The sequence below is a fragment of the Rhineura floridana genome, chromosome 5, assembly GCF_030035675.1.
Source record: "Rhineura floridana isolate rRhiFlo1 chromosome 5, rRhiFlo1.hap2, whole genome shotgun sequence".
NCBI lineage: Eukaryota > Metazoa > Chordata > Lepidosauria > Squamata > Rhineuridae > Rhineura > Rhineura floridana.
In genome coordinates this window covers 106,312,021-106,325,712 of record NC_084484.1, presented here as the reverse complement: position 1 = coordinate 106,325,712, position 13,692 = coordinate 106,312,021, and the positions used below count along the sequence as shown (strand labels likewise).

General features: G+C 43.4%; 1 protein-coding gene across 6 annotated transcripts in view; it reads right to left on the bottom strand.

Moving 5' to 3' along the window:
* The window catches only part of APP (amyloid beta precursor protein), a 253,679-nt gene extending 240,263 nt beyond the window's left edge, over positions 1-13,416 (bottom strand). For 3 of the 6 annotated variants that reach the window (XM_061627879.1, XM_061627880.1, XM_061627882.1), the window contains exon 1: positions 13,168-13,415. In XM_061627879.1, the coding sequence (XP_061483863.1) occupies positions 13,168-13,227 (60 nt within the window). In that variant the 5' untranslated portion in view covers positions 13,228-13,415. Of the gene's footprint in view, positions 1-12,173; positions 12,414-13,167 lie in introns of those variants that run through there. The other 3 variants (XM_061627883.1, XM_061627878.1, XM_061627881.1) reach the window with 3 other exon arrangements.
* Positions 13,417-13,692: the final 276 nt, after the last annotated feature.

The window sequence follows — 13,692 nt, the reverse complement described above, 5'->3', positions numbered from 1 at the left end:
TCATTATAACATGGAAGCCCTATAAAGGGGATGTGCTCTTTGTCCCCCAACCCCCATGTTATAGAAAGGTTCTACAGTAGGGCCCCGCTTTACAGTGCTTCGCTTTACAGAACTTCGCTAATGCAGCAGTCTCAATCAGACGCAATTAGACTAAAGCCCCACTCATACGGCGCTTGTTCCACTTTTACGGCGGTTTTCGGGCGATGCGCACCATTCTATTTAATGAGTTCTGCTTTACAGCGGTTTTCACTTTACAGCAGGGGTCCAGAACATAACCCGCTGTATGAGTGGGGCCCTACTGTACTGTTCGCACAAATCTATCCAAAGTAATTCCGCTTCTTTAGAATGCCAGCAAGTATAAGCTGCATGCACTGGATCGTTCCTGTGCAGAACATCATTCATATTAAACCCTGTGGAAGACTTTATACCAGGCAAGAACAAAAATCTGATCTGGAATAGCAATAAACACAAAGGTATTTATTTATTGTTTCTTACATTTATATCCTGCCTTTCTTTCATCATAGAAACTCAATGAGGCAGAGATGTGGTTCCCAAGCGGTCTCCCATCAAGGGCCTGACCTAACCGAGACCTGCTTAGCTTCAGTAAGACAGTGGCCTCATGTGCCTTCAGACCATAGCCTGGAACCATCAAACAAACAGCAAGAAGAGCTATTGCTTTGTTACTGTATTGTAATTCTTCAGGTATCTGTAATATAAATAACCCAGCAATCATGGATTACTTGCTGTTTTAAGTTTATTTATTATTTTATTTTTATTTATTACGTTTTTGGCACTGACATTATGTGTTGACTTTTTTAGAAAAGAAAAGCTTTCAAGAACCCACCAAACTCATTGCAGTTTGAGCGTTTTAACAGTTTTTCCGATACAGTACTTGACTGAGAAATCTTGAAACTTTGGGACATTTATGTGGTTCGCACAAATCTTTCCAAAGTAATTCTGCTTCTTTAGAATGCCAGCAAGTATAAGCTCAAGAGTCAAAAGGATTGGAAGTTTTTCTTTCAAATTCAAAATTAAAATATGCACACTTGAGTAATTTATTCTGTCCAATGCTTTATTATACTTTCTTTTAAAGCAATGCTACTACATACTGAACTAAAATATAAATATAGCTCTGGGTGGAATCCATGCAAGCTGTTCCTCCAATTATATTTATAGTTATAGCCACTGCAACAAGGCTAAGAAAATAAGTCATTAATACAGAAACAAGCAAGTCCTTGGCAATTCATGATTGTTATTAGCGAGCCATTTGCAATTTATTTCCCCCCTAAATGAAAGAACATGAGAAGCCCTACTAGATTAAACTGAAGTGTCCATCTAGCCCACCACTGTTGCTAAAAAGGGAAAAACCAATGGTTTTTAGGAGGCCCATAAATGGAACATGAAGACAACAACCCTCTCCTTTTGTTTGCCTCCCAGCAATCTATACTTGAAGATAAACAAACTGAACATGGTGGTTCCACTTAACTTCATCAATGAATTTATCTCATCTCCAAGAATCTTGTGGTGATAAAGCGGACTGTACCACTTTCAACTGGAGGTGGGGGTGCAAATGTTAATGCTTTCTTACATAAAAATCACCGACCAGTATAAACTAGCACATCAGAGACAAAGGTTCTTATCCAGCCACTCCTTGCTGTTTTAAGTTCATTTATTATTATTATTATTATTATTATTTTATTACATGTATATATCACTTTCCTCCAAGGAGCTCAAAGTGGTATACATGATTCTTCCCTCCCCATTTTATCCTCACAACAACCTTGTGAGGTAAGTTAGGCTAAGCGATAGGCCAAGGTCACCCAGCGAGCTTCATGGCTGAGTGGGGATCCCCTGGTCTCTCAGGTCATAGTCCAACGCTCTAACCATTACACTACATAGCCCTAATAGAATTTAAAAAATCAAAAGGAAATAAACCAAAGCCCACAGCAAACCTGAGAAGGACAAACAAGAAACTGGAATAAATAATATTTAACACACATAATATATTATACAAAAACTTAAGCATCTAAGACACACATTTTGTTACTTCAAAGATTAAAAACAAGCAGCCTAGTCCAAGACCATTTCAAAATAAATATGCACAAATGGAAACAAACAAACTGCTGCACCCCCCTCCCCAAAAAAGGCCAACCTGCTTGTGATCCTCTTAGGTAAACCAATGAGTAACTTTCTTCATATTACATACTCGTGTATAACTAACAAGTGGCCATTTCTACCAAGCATACGGGACCAAATAAAGCAATTTATCAATTCAAGATCAAAACTCACTATCTCAACCACACAAAAACTTCCCTCAAGTGTTTCTTTATGACAGAATACCTTCTTATTAAAAGGGCTGCATGTTATCTCAGAATAACCTTTTAACCTTTTTTTTTTAAAAAAGGCTTCAAAGCTTTTTTAAAAATGTTTTAAAGTTGTTTTGTTTTAAAGTATTTTAATGTCTGTTTTTATGATGTTTTAAAGTGTTTTAGTGCTTTTGTTTGCCGCCCTGGGCTGCTGCTGGGAGGAAGGGTGGGATATAAATCAAATAATAAATAAATAAAATAAATATTTGTAGCATCATAGATCCAAATGAACAACTAAATGGTTCTAACTTTTAAAACTGGGCACATGTTTTGATGTTCCCAGATCTGGTGTTTCACCACTGACCCCCATTATTCCAAATGCCTTACTTGGCTCATGTCTAGCAGAGAGCATGAGACTACCCCAAAAGGGAAGGTATTTGCCTTTCTTCAGAACACTTTCCACTCTTCAAGTTGGATGTTACAGTGCGCAACTGGCAGAACTAGCCAAAGCATTTTGCCATTCTCAGGAGCTTTACAGCGTAATTTCACAATGTTGCCAAGGATGGTAGGACACAACTCTCCAAATTCAGCCCTGCTCCACTGGCACCTCTAAAAATACTGCTTCCCCAAGCAATTGCCTGATTTCATTTGGAGAGCATCCTAGCTCAGGATCATCTATACCAGGGTAGCCAACATAGCACCCTCCAAAAGTTGTTGGACTACAACTCTCATTAGCCCCAGCTAGCGTAGCCAAGGTCAAGGATGATGGGACTTCTGGAGGGCAAGATCTCAAGACAGGTATCTTTCCCAACTCTGCCTGGAGATACCAGGGATTAAACCTCAGAACTTCTAGATAAAAAGCATAGTGGTTAGAGTGTTGGACTACGACCTGGGAGACCAGGGTTCGAATCCCCACACAGCCATGAAGCTCACTGGGTGACCTTGGGCCAGTCACTGCCTCTCAGCCTCAGAGAAAGGCAATGGTAAACCCCCTCTGAATACCGCTTACCATGAAAACCTTATTCACAGGGTCGCCATAAGTCAGGATCGACTTGAAGGCAGTCCATTTCCATTTTCCTACTAATAAGCTATCCCTCTTCTTCTGCAATCATACAGCCGCATGAAGCTGCCATCTGACACATTACCACACCTCCAAAGTGTCCCCTATTTTGAACCGGTGAAAATTAATGGCAAGCCTACAGTCATAGTATTTTGTTAAGAGGAGGACTAGAAGAAACCAAACAGTAGGTGGAGTAGAGCCTTACCAAGGAATTAAGCATCCTTCTAGATTAAATGCCTGCGGATTTGAACCAAGCATTTACTGAATCACTTTGGCAGTTCAAATATTTCAGATCAGGAAAGGTCCAAATACACTGAAGAGATTATCATATTCTTAGCAGCTAGGCTGGCCCCACAAAAAAGACTTCAAATTAGTGAAACAATATCTTTATTGGGCCAAACAATGCTTTAAAATCTAGGATGTGGATTTTAAAGTTACACAGAACTCTTTTTCTAGGTGGTGCAGGGGAGGGGAGATTAAGCTAAGCGCCACCTGCTCAACCTTTGAACACAACCAATGAATCATACTCTTCAAAGCTATCTGCTAGTGTTGACAAGTTACCATACAAACTTGATTGGGACAAGTAGCTAGTTCACATGCACAGTACTGTAGATTATCAATTTACGCCTCCTCTGACTCCGGCATATGAACAAGCAAAATCAGGGTATGAGTACCTGGCTTCAGCCCAGACAACTAGGACTCACAATTGACAATTACATGATGTGGGCATGTACCCACATGTCCTCAGATGCAATTACAATTCTGCAACTTCAGGCAATAGTAAATGTATATGACACATATCAAACACCATGAGGCACATGACCACATACACAGATGCTCCAAGTCCACTTGGGATCATGACACATAGATAGCATGTTTGCCAAACGTACAACTAGGAACAGACAGAGAATAACAGAAAAGAGTGAATTTTGCACAAGACAGGTCCTGAGCAAAAAGAAAGCAAGCCTACAACATCTGCTCAGTCTTTGAATAAGACAGTCCTGTTCAAAGTTACTACCTAGAACCAAGGTCTTGAGTAGTGTGGCTATATCACAAACTCTATTCAAGTAATCCTTCAAACTATGGTTTGCAAAACTGGAAACAAACCAAAGCTTGCCTGTTCCTCCTGTCCTCACATGCAACTTTCTTTGGTTTCCTGCTCAGCACTAACCATAGTTTGCTAGGATGTTCAAATCAGCAAGCTATGATTGGTGCCTGTCCCCACTTTCCAAACCAGTATTGGAAAACAACTTCAAATAGTTTCCGGTTTTAGTCTGGAGGGCAAATGCTAGCCATAGTTTACTAAGACTTCCAAATCAGTAACTACAGTTAGTATTTTGTGGCCTGGGATATATAAAGAGGAACTGGAGCAGGAAGCCACATGTAAGAGGAGAGAAGAAAGGAGTACACAAGTCCATGACTCATTCACAATCTTCTAAACCAAGAGCAGTGGACCAGATTTCTGGACCAAGTCCCATCAGCATTAGCCACACTGGCTAGGGCATATGGCAGTTAGAATTTAACAACTTCCGAAGGGTGATATATGTTGAATTCAGCCATTGTATTTTTCAGTGGAGTGAGAGTCATAGTTTCAGAATCTGTCAAGTTGTGACTAAAACGTATAAACTTGTTTCAGAAACATAGATGAGTCATGGCATAGCTATGGGAAAAGGTTTTGCAACACTATGAGTTTGCTGGTTTACTTCTGCCCAGAGGACAAACTGGATTACAGTTCTAAAGGTAGAAGAAACTTGTTATCTTAGCATCGGTTCAGAATTTTCTAAATCACTCCATGCACAGGGTCCCCAAGCATGATACCAAATGGATGAAATAAGTTTGATCCTGCATATCCATGGAAACGGCCATCACTTATCAAAGCCTGCCAGGTGAGCACTGGGGCTAAAAGATGTCCTGCTGCCCTTGCACAATCACCACACTATGGCTGTATCCATAGATGTACCAGATCAATTCCACTTAAACCAGGGCATTTCATAATTGTATTCATGTACAAGACTTTTAGACGTGATCTTTAATAGCTCACTATTTCAAAGGGGAAACTCCATAGCTCACTGGCAGAGCATCTGCTTTGCTTGCAGAAGGTCCCAATCCAATGCCCAGCAACTCAAAGTGACGATAGGAAAGGCTCCTGACTGAAACCCTGGAGAGCCACTGCCAGTTAGTGTAGACAGAACTAAGCCAGACTTACCAACTGCCTGCCTTGAAATAAAGGCAGCTTCCTACATTCCCAAGACATATTTGCAGTCACAATTTACTTTGTTTTCTAACCAAACAATGGTCTTAAAAAATTTCCCCCTGTACAAATCTGTTAGCTACAGTTGCAGTATTTCCCATATGCTTCATTTTTCATCTCCTTATGCCAAAGGATTTCTTCCCTGAAATTCCAAGAACTTAATTCCAATTAAAAAACAACTCCAGAATTGTATGTGAAAATCATGACACAACAATTTAGACAGTATGGTAATATGTGAATTATTCACTAGGGTTCTATTCCTATATAGCAAGGATAGCCAATATGTTGCCATCCAGACATTGTTAGACTAGAACTTCCATAATCCCTGGCATTGGCCATGGTGGCTGGGGTTGATAGGAGATGGAGTCTAACATCCAGAGCGCCACAGGTTGACCTTGATACACAGGAGGCAGGATGGTTGGTGGGAGTGGAAGAGACTCCTTGCACTTTTATTTCATCTCTTTTTTGATACATGTTAATAATGAAGGAACACTACAATACACTATGATAAAAAAGACAATAGGTTGCTTCTGTAACAAAACTGCTTGTGTAAAAGCATTCACAGCATGCTTTCACACAGTGCTATCACAGTTATGTTCTGCTTAATACTTGAGCAAAAGATTGAACATAAACTCTTCCAAAAGTGGGGAAACATACTTGGATTTGGTTTCACTTTTCTAGTGCAATACTCTACAATGAAATGGCAAACTGCTGTTACACAAGTACACAGAACATTTATAAAATAATAATAATAAAATTTAATTTATGTGTCGCCTATCTGGCCGATGGCCACTCTAGGCGACGTACATATAGTAAAATGCAGCAAAATACAATACAATAAAATACAATATAACAATATAAATTAAGATAACAACAATACAGGGTAGGAGGCATTTCAATCAGAAGAACATTAAACTTCCCCAGAAGTCCCAAAAGCCTGTTGAAAAAGCCAGGTCTTTAAGGCCTTGCGGAACATATTTAGGGAAGAGGCATGCCGAAGATCTTGTGGGAGGGAGTTCCAGAGGGTGGGGGCCCCCACTGAAAAGGCCCTTTCTCTAGTTCCCGCCAACCTAGCTAATTTGGTTGGCGGGCTGAGAGAAGGCCTTGTGTGGCCGATCTTGTCAGGCGGCATAATTGGTGGCGTTGTAGGCGCTCCTTTAGATAAACTGGGCCGAGACCGTATAGGGATTTAAAGGTTAATACCAACACCTTGAATTGGGCCCAGAAAACAACTGGAAGCCAGTGTAGATCGAACAACACTGGCGTGATGTGGTCACGGCGACGACTATTTGTAAGTAGTCGAGCCGCCGCATTTTGTATAAGTTGTAGTTTCCGGACCGTTTTCAAGGGTAACCCCACGTAGAGCGCATTACAGTAATCTAATCGAGAGGTGACCAGGGCGTGTACTACCAGTGGGAGCTGATGAACAGGAAGGTAGGGTTGCAGCCTCCGCATGAGGTGTAGTTGATACCAAGCTGCCCGGCTCACTGCCGAAATCTGAGCCTCCATGGACAGCTTGGAATCAAGTACAACCCCGAGGCTGCGGACCTGGTCCTTCAGGGGTAAACTCACCCCATTGAACTTCAGGTCAACAGTTCCCAACCTTCTCTTGTCCCCCACGAGTAGTACCTCGGTCTTGTCGGGGTTCAGTTTCAGCCTATTCCTTCCCATCCATCCACTCACGGACTCCAGGCACTTGGACAAGGTCTCCACAGCCAACTCTGGTGAAGATTTAAACGAGAGATAGAGCTGAGTGTCATCTGCATATTGGTGACACTGCAACCCAAATCTCCTGATGATTGTCCCCAGCGGCTTCATATAGATGTTAAATAGCATGGGAGAGAGGATAGAGCCCTGTGGCACACCACAATTGAGAGGCCAAGGGTCTGAAACCCCTTAGATTTTGCAGAATAAGTAATTTTGAGGTTAAACTACTGAAGAAAGCAACATACTTGTGCAATGTTACATGTCTAAGAGAGGAAGCAGTAATTGATTTACTTGAAGGCAGCCAGACACAGTCAACCACAGTTGACCCCTGCTTCATATCTCAAAGTAAGCATTATTGTGTGCCTTTTCACACCAAGTTATACCTCACAAAGGTCTCAGGTGACATTCCTCCCCGCAATACACACACCAATTAATAAAGAACTGGTTTGCTAAGAAAGCACAGAAGACTTTTTTGAAACTTCTTAAAATTGTGAACATTTCAAATAGAAGCAATTCCACCAACCTGTTCTGTAACTAACTATAAGCAATGGATATAATCAACATCAAAATTATTACGGTTAGCAATATATTAAAGCAGGTATGATGAGAAGGAAGACTTAATCCACCAGCAGACCACTGGCCACATCCTGTTGCCCACTGAGCTTCTGTTGGTTGCTAGGATTCTGATGGAGCGATGAACTACAAAGACTTTGGTTTGATCCATCAAAGCACTTCTTTCGTTCATGAAAAAGAATGCATATTGAGTCACATTTAACACACATTAGTTATGACTTAACCTTTAAGAGATTCTGAGTGTTCCCTGTTGCTTATACATTTAATACATATTAAAGGGCCATGGAATTTTAGTTTTAGACCACACAAGGCTGCCTTTAGCTTTGCATATTCAATGCTAGAAATAGCACACTTTGAACTGCTGTACCCTATGCTACCTAAGTACATGTATTTTAGTTTCTGACATTTGAGAAGCAGGAAAAAATAAAAGCTGAAAATAGAAACCACTAATTTTGTAGTAAACAAAAGGAAGTATATTATTTGGACAAAAAGAGACACATACAGTCACAATATTGAGGAACAGCCGCATATTTGGATATTGAGTTTGGCTCTATATAACATAAAAACTATCAAAAAATTATAAAAGAGGCAAAAGCTGCGATGATATAGTTATTGGTACAGGTCAAACAAAAATTGATGCACTACATGCCTGTAACCAACTTTTATTTGTTGTTCTGATACTCTGCTCATGACATGTCACACTGTGGCTTTTCTATTAAATAAGCAAATTATAAGGCACCATTTCCTAAAATTGTAAAAAATGTAATCTATTCATTTCTTTAAAAATATGTAACAAAGTGCACATTCCTAGCTACAAAAGTTCTGTTTAGTTGGAAAGCAACAAATTTGAATAGGTGAATCAGACAATTTATATATCTCCTAAATAAGAAGTAGATCAAGTACAAAGAATGCTCAATGCCTTTTTTTCTTATCAGACCATCCTGGATCTTTAAAATCACTTCCTAATGCCCACCACTGCATAACCTATCAAGTATGAACAACAAAGGCCTTTAAAGAAGTGCTCCTGCAGAAAGCTTCTCTCAAGAATCAGAATGACATTCAGAACAAAGACAGAGAATCTGTGGCCCTCTATATATTGCTGGATTACAATGCCCATCATCCTTGACTACTGGCCATGCTAGCTGAGAGTTAGGAAAGTGATAGTCATCTGGGGGGCCGTAGGTTCTTCATCCCTTATTTAGAAGTTCCTCAATATCCAAACCCAAGAATCTTCCACAGGTCATATAGAATTTATTTGGGCTGACATGTTGTGCTCAGGGTTACCTATACAAAACATCTCATACTCAAGGCTCTTTAAAAAATAACTCAGGGTAGGAAATTAAACATCTTTATTTTCCAATAGCTTACACTCAAGAGTTACAGCTTCCTATATAAACATTGGCCTTGAAACGATTTCAACATTCAATAGAAATAATAAATCTTCAGTTAAGGCTGTAATTAAAATCCTGACTTCATAATTTTGTTTTGTCAAATAAGCTTCACAGAAACAATTAAATTATGCCCAAATGGGTTAACATTGAAATCTGACAATTTGCAGCAAAAGATTGCCGGGGGGGGGGGTTGAAGAGAGAGTGAAAAGAAAATCTATCCAAGGCCATAATCATTAAAAGCAGAAATGCCTTTGTTATTGTGGTAATATTTGTTCAACAGAACAGCATTTTTTCCCTAATGGATGTGACATTCTTCAGACCAAGGCAGAGGTGTAAATAAATTTGGTCAGTACAGTAGGATGGCTTGAAAATCGGACCTGCAACAATGTATTGCAATGTAAATTCACCCCTGGGGAAACTGTGGTCCTCCAGATGTTGCTGGACTACAACTCTCATCATTCCTGACCAGTGGCTGTGCTGGCTACATCTTATAGGAGTTGTAGTCCAATTATTTCTAGAGGGACACAGATTCCCAATCCTCCCTTAATAGGACTGTTCCTGTCCAGGAAGTCAGCTAGTCAGCTATGCCCTCATCCAGGATACTATTTGGTGAGTGAGACTCAAACAAACCAATAATTTTCTCCTTTTGGTTTTCCAGTTTGTTTCCAACTGACCCTTAACATTTCACAGTTACTGCTGACCACTGACCAATTTTTTAAAAATATTTTTTGTACTTCTGCAAACATGAACTTCCCCTAACCCTGCTGATCCCTCCCTGTCATTTCTCCATAGGCCGATTTTGGCTCCATTTGTTTCAGTACTGGGGCACTGAGTTCACTATTAGAGGGACTGGTGTTTCCCTTGTCTGAATTCTTATGCCTGTGCTCCCATGGAAAATGGGTAACAATATTGTTCACAGTTTAATTTGAACCAAGGCACACCATGGTGTCACACTTGGGGCCAGACTTTGCATGACAGAGATCAGCTCCACCACATATGAAATAAACATGTAAACAGCTGTTCATCTGGAACAGGTAAAAATTGGGTCTTCCTAGGCAATTCAGACAGGGAAATGATACAAAAGTTGTTTTTTTCTGCTTTTGAGGTCACAGGAGACTTTCACTGCAATCTAACACACACACCCTTTGTATTGGGCTGGGGTGTGTAACCAGGGAGAGGTATTCCTCCACAAAGCTCTGCTGGCCTCCACCCGCAACTTGACACCAGTGTCACTTCCCATGCATGGAGCTCCCCATCCTGCCCACCAAATGGGCATGTGGAAGTGCTGCCAGCAGGATCCCCACCAGTGGCTACTTGCAGAAAGCCCTGAAATGGGACATTCCATGGATGGGGAGGGCTGAGCCAACCCGGGATCCATGGGATCCTAAGCCATCTCCACTGCTGTCATATGACAGCCTCAAGCCCGATTTCTGCTTGACTACGGCACCAGTTCCAACTGGAGCAGCTATCTGCCTTTGTCACCACCAGCTTCTGCACCAGTGGCCATAAGCAGTCAGACTATGGATACAGTGGTGGCTCCACAGCTCCATTAAACCCCACCGCTGTCCAGCTGGGGTTTGAAATGCACCCTTACACAAGTACGGACAGTAGCCTAGCACAAAGTTTTTGTCGTGGGCTAATATCTTTTGTGGGTTTCTCTGAAATGTCCAAAAGGCAATTAGACAAATTCAGGGAAGATGGTCAGTAAGTCTAATAGCTGCTAGAATGGCTACAGAGAATGTTCAGACACTTTATGCTAGTGATTACTAGTGGCTGGGAGGCAACTACAGACTAAGGCTATGGTCCTCATGCACTTCCCAGAAACATTCGCTGAGCCATTGTGGGAAAACAGGGTGCTGGATTAGTTTTAATTTAACTTCAATTTAAATTTAAGTGTTAAGTCCCATTAAAACCAATGAGACTTACTTTTCAGCAGACACATACAGACTGCACTGTGAATTGCAATGAAAGAAAGGCAGTCAAGCCTGAAAAAATAAAGGTTTGCAAAACAAGCAAAGAATGAGATCAAGAGATAATGGCTTCCTTCCCACCCTACCAAACAAACAAAAAAAGCAACAGTGTTTCTCCACATTCTATGTGAAGGCGTTTTATCATCCCTCCCTTCACAGCACTCAAATTCACACATTTTTAATAAGAAATTAAATCCTAATTTTCCCCCCTTTACAGTCCCCAAAGAAGGTGTGGCATAGTCAGTTCCTCTTCTGCCACTCCCACCCCCCCCCATTATTCTTTTTTTTTTAACAGGAAACAGACAGTATCGTTGGGCAGAACCCCAGCTGAGCAGACCTTTGCACACCTTCACTCACGCCTGGGGAATATCTGGGGCGTCTGAAGGGATCAGATTCTTTCCAAACGCACAGAGGAGCAGAAGAAGACAAACAGGCACCGGGGCAAACGCAGGGCAGCACCCAGTCTGAGGAGGAGGGAAAGAAGAGGAGCCCCCTGCCCTACTCAGCTTATTCTTTCTATCCCTTATGCATAGGCTCGAATATGTTGCACGCGGCATTGGCTGCCTGATGGGGAGTTCGATGAATGGAAAGGGGGAGTTGTTCAAACACCTAGCGGTGAGAGTGTTTCTCCAGGCTGCAGCTTTCATTACAGCGTTTCCTTGCTGCACTGCAGAGGCGCCATCTTCTTGCTCTAAATCTTCCCTCCAATCCATTTCCTTTCCTCGGGTCCCTAAACACCCAATCCTAAGAGGAAACCCCCTTTGCCCGCGGGGCCGCTGAAAAACACGCGCGGGAAGAGACTTCCTCCTGCGAAACGATCTGCGAGAGAAGTGACTTTCCCCCCCCCACCCTCTGACTGCATTCCCGCTCCCTCCCAACAAAGTCGGCAACCCGCTCGGGAAGAAATGAACCCACCTCCTCGGAAGCTGGGACGAGGAAAAGGCTTCAGAAGCCGCGCCAATTGTCACTATGGGAAGAGGGGGCGAAAAGGGGGCAGGCTGGCTTTTGCTTTCGTTTTAAGGAACCGGAGGGCTCCAGCTATTGGGGGGGGCGGTTATTTCGCAGGAGCCGCAATGCTTTGAGCTCTGATCTTTAAGTTACTCAGAGGCTCCTGACCCCAGAACTTCTTCCCCTTTCCTTCTCATGGATGGCGGCGTAGACTGATGATCTCCAAGGGACTGTCTCCTGATTGTTTTCCGCACCGGAGTGCGGTCGAGGAACTAGGCTAAGTTACTGGCTAAAGCGGAAGGAGGGGGGATCGGATGGAGACAGTAAAGCGCGGGATGCACGCCGTCTCCCATCCCAATCTTCCCCAAGATGGGTTCTTCCTTTCCCCACCCCATCCTTCCTGGTTCCCACCCCCAGATCGACCACGCCAGACAACATAGAGAAGGTGCATATCTAAGGCACGCAACAAAAGCCACAGGGCGACCAGGGATGTGCGCGCAGCTCTGGCTCTCGCGCAAAAGCAACACACGGAGCAGGCCGATCGCCAAGTTGGCACACCTCAAAGAACGAAAGAAAAGAGGAACGTTGTAGCTCTCGCATCCCTAACCCTGCCTGCTTCCCAAAGACGCGCGGCTGCCAATCCCCAAGGCGCCCGCTACCCAGGAGGCGCACGATCAAGACCCCCAAAAGGAGCCCCTAAGTCGGGCAACGGCGGAGGGGGAGTCACAAGCTCGTTCCACCTACACCCTCCCCCTATCGAAAGATCCTATTGTTCGGGCAGAGAGATTCCCATCTAGGCAAGGATCGAGGAACACACCCTTGGCTCCCGCCCCGCAGGCCCCTTTCCACCCCCTCATTTCAGCGACGGACGGCCGAGCGAGCTTCGAAGCTCTCTCGGGCGAACAAAGACTTCGGAGAGTAGCATCAACAGGGTGAAAGGAGTCGGGAGCCCTTTGCTTACCTCCAAAGCCTCGGTGAGCCAAGAGGCCACGAGGAGCAGGAAGGCTAAATGCGGCAACATCGCGGTCAGGGAAAAGCACCGAGGGCTGTGAGCTCCAGCTGTAAAAATCCACCCGGCTGCTTTGCGTCCCCGCCTCTGCGCTGCTGGGGAATAGAAGTGGGCTGCAGCAGCGGCGACACCAGCCGAGCTCCGGGGAGAAGTCGAGTCAGCTGATATCCCAGCCCACCCAAAGCGGCAGCAACAGCAGGCCGATCCTCCTCAGAGACCCCTAGCGGGAGCACTGTAATATTACAGCCTGCCTCCCCACATCCCAGAGGCGCCTGCATAATATGAGCGGAGGAAGGAGGGGGACGGAGGAGCCCCGGTGTGCGGCGATGGCTGCCTGATGTCTGTCTGTGTGGTACAGAACACCGGTAGGGCTCATCCTTCCCCCTCCCCTCTCTCGCTTATTAGAGGGAGCGATCTCCGCTGTTTTTAGAAACCGTACAGCGTGTCTGTCCATTCACAATCAGACCTGGCGGCTCC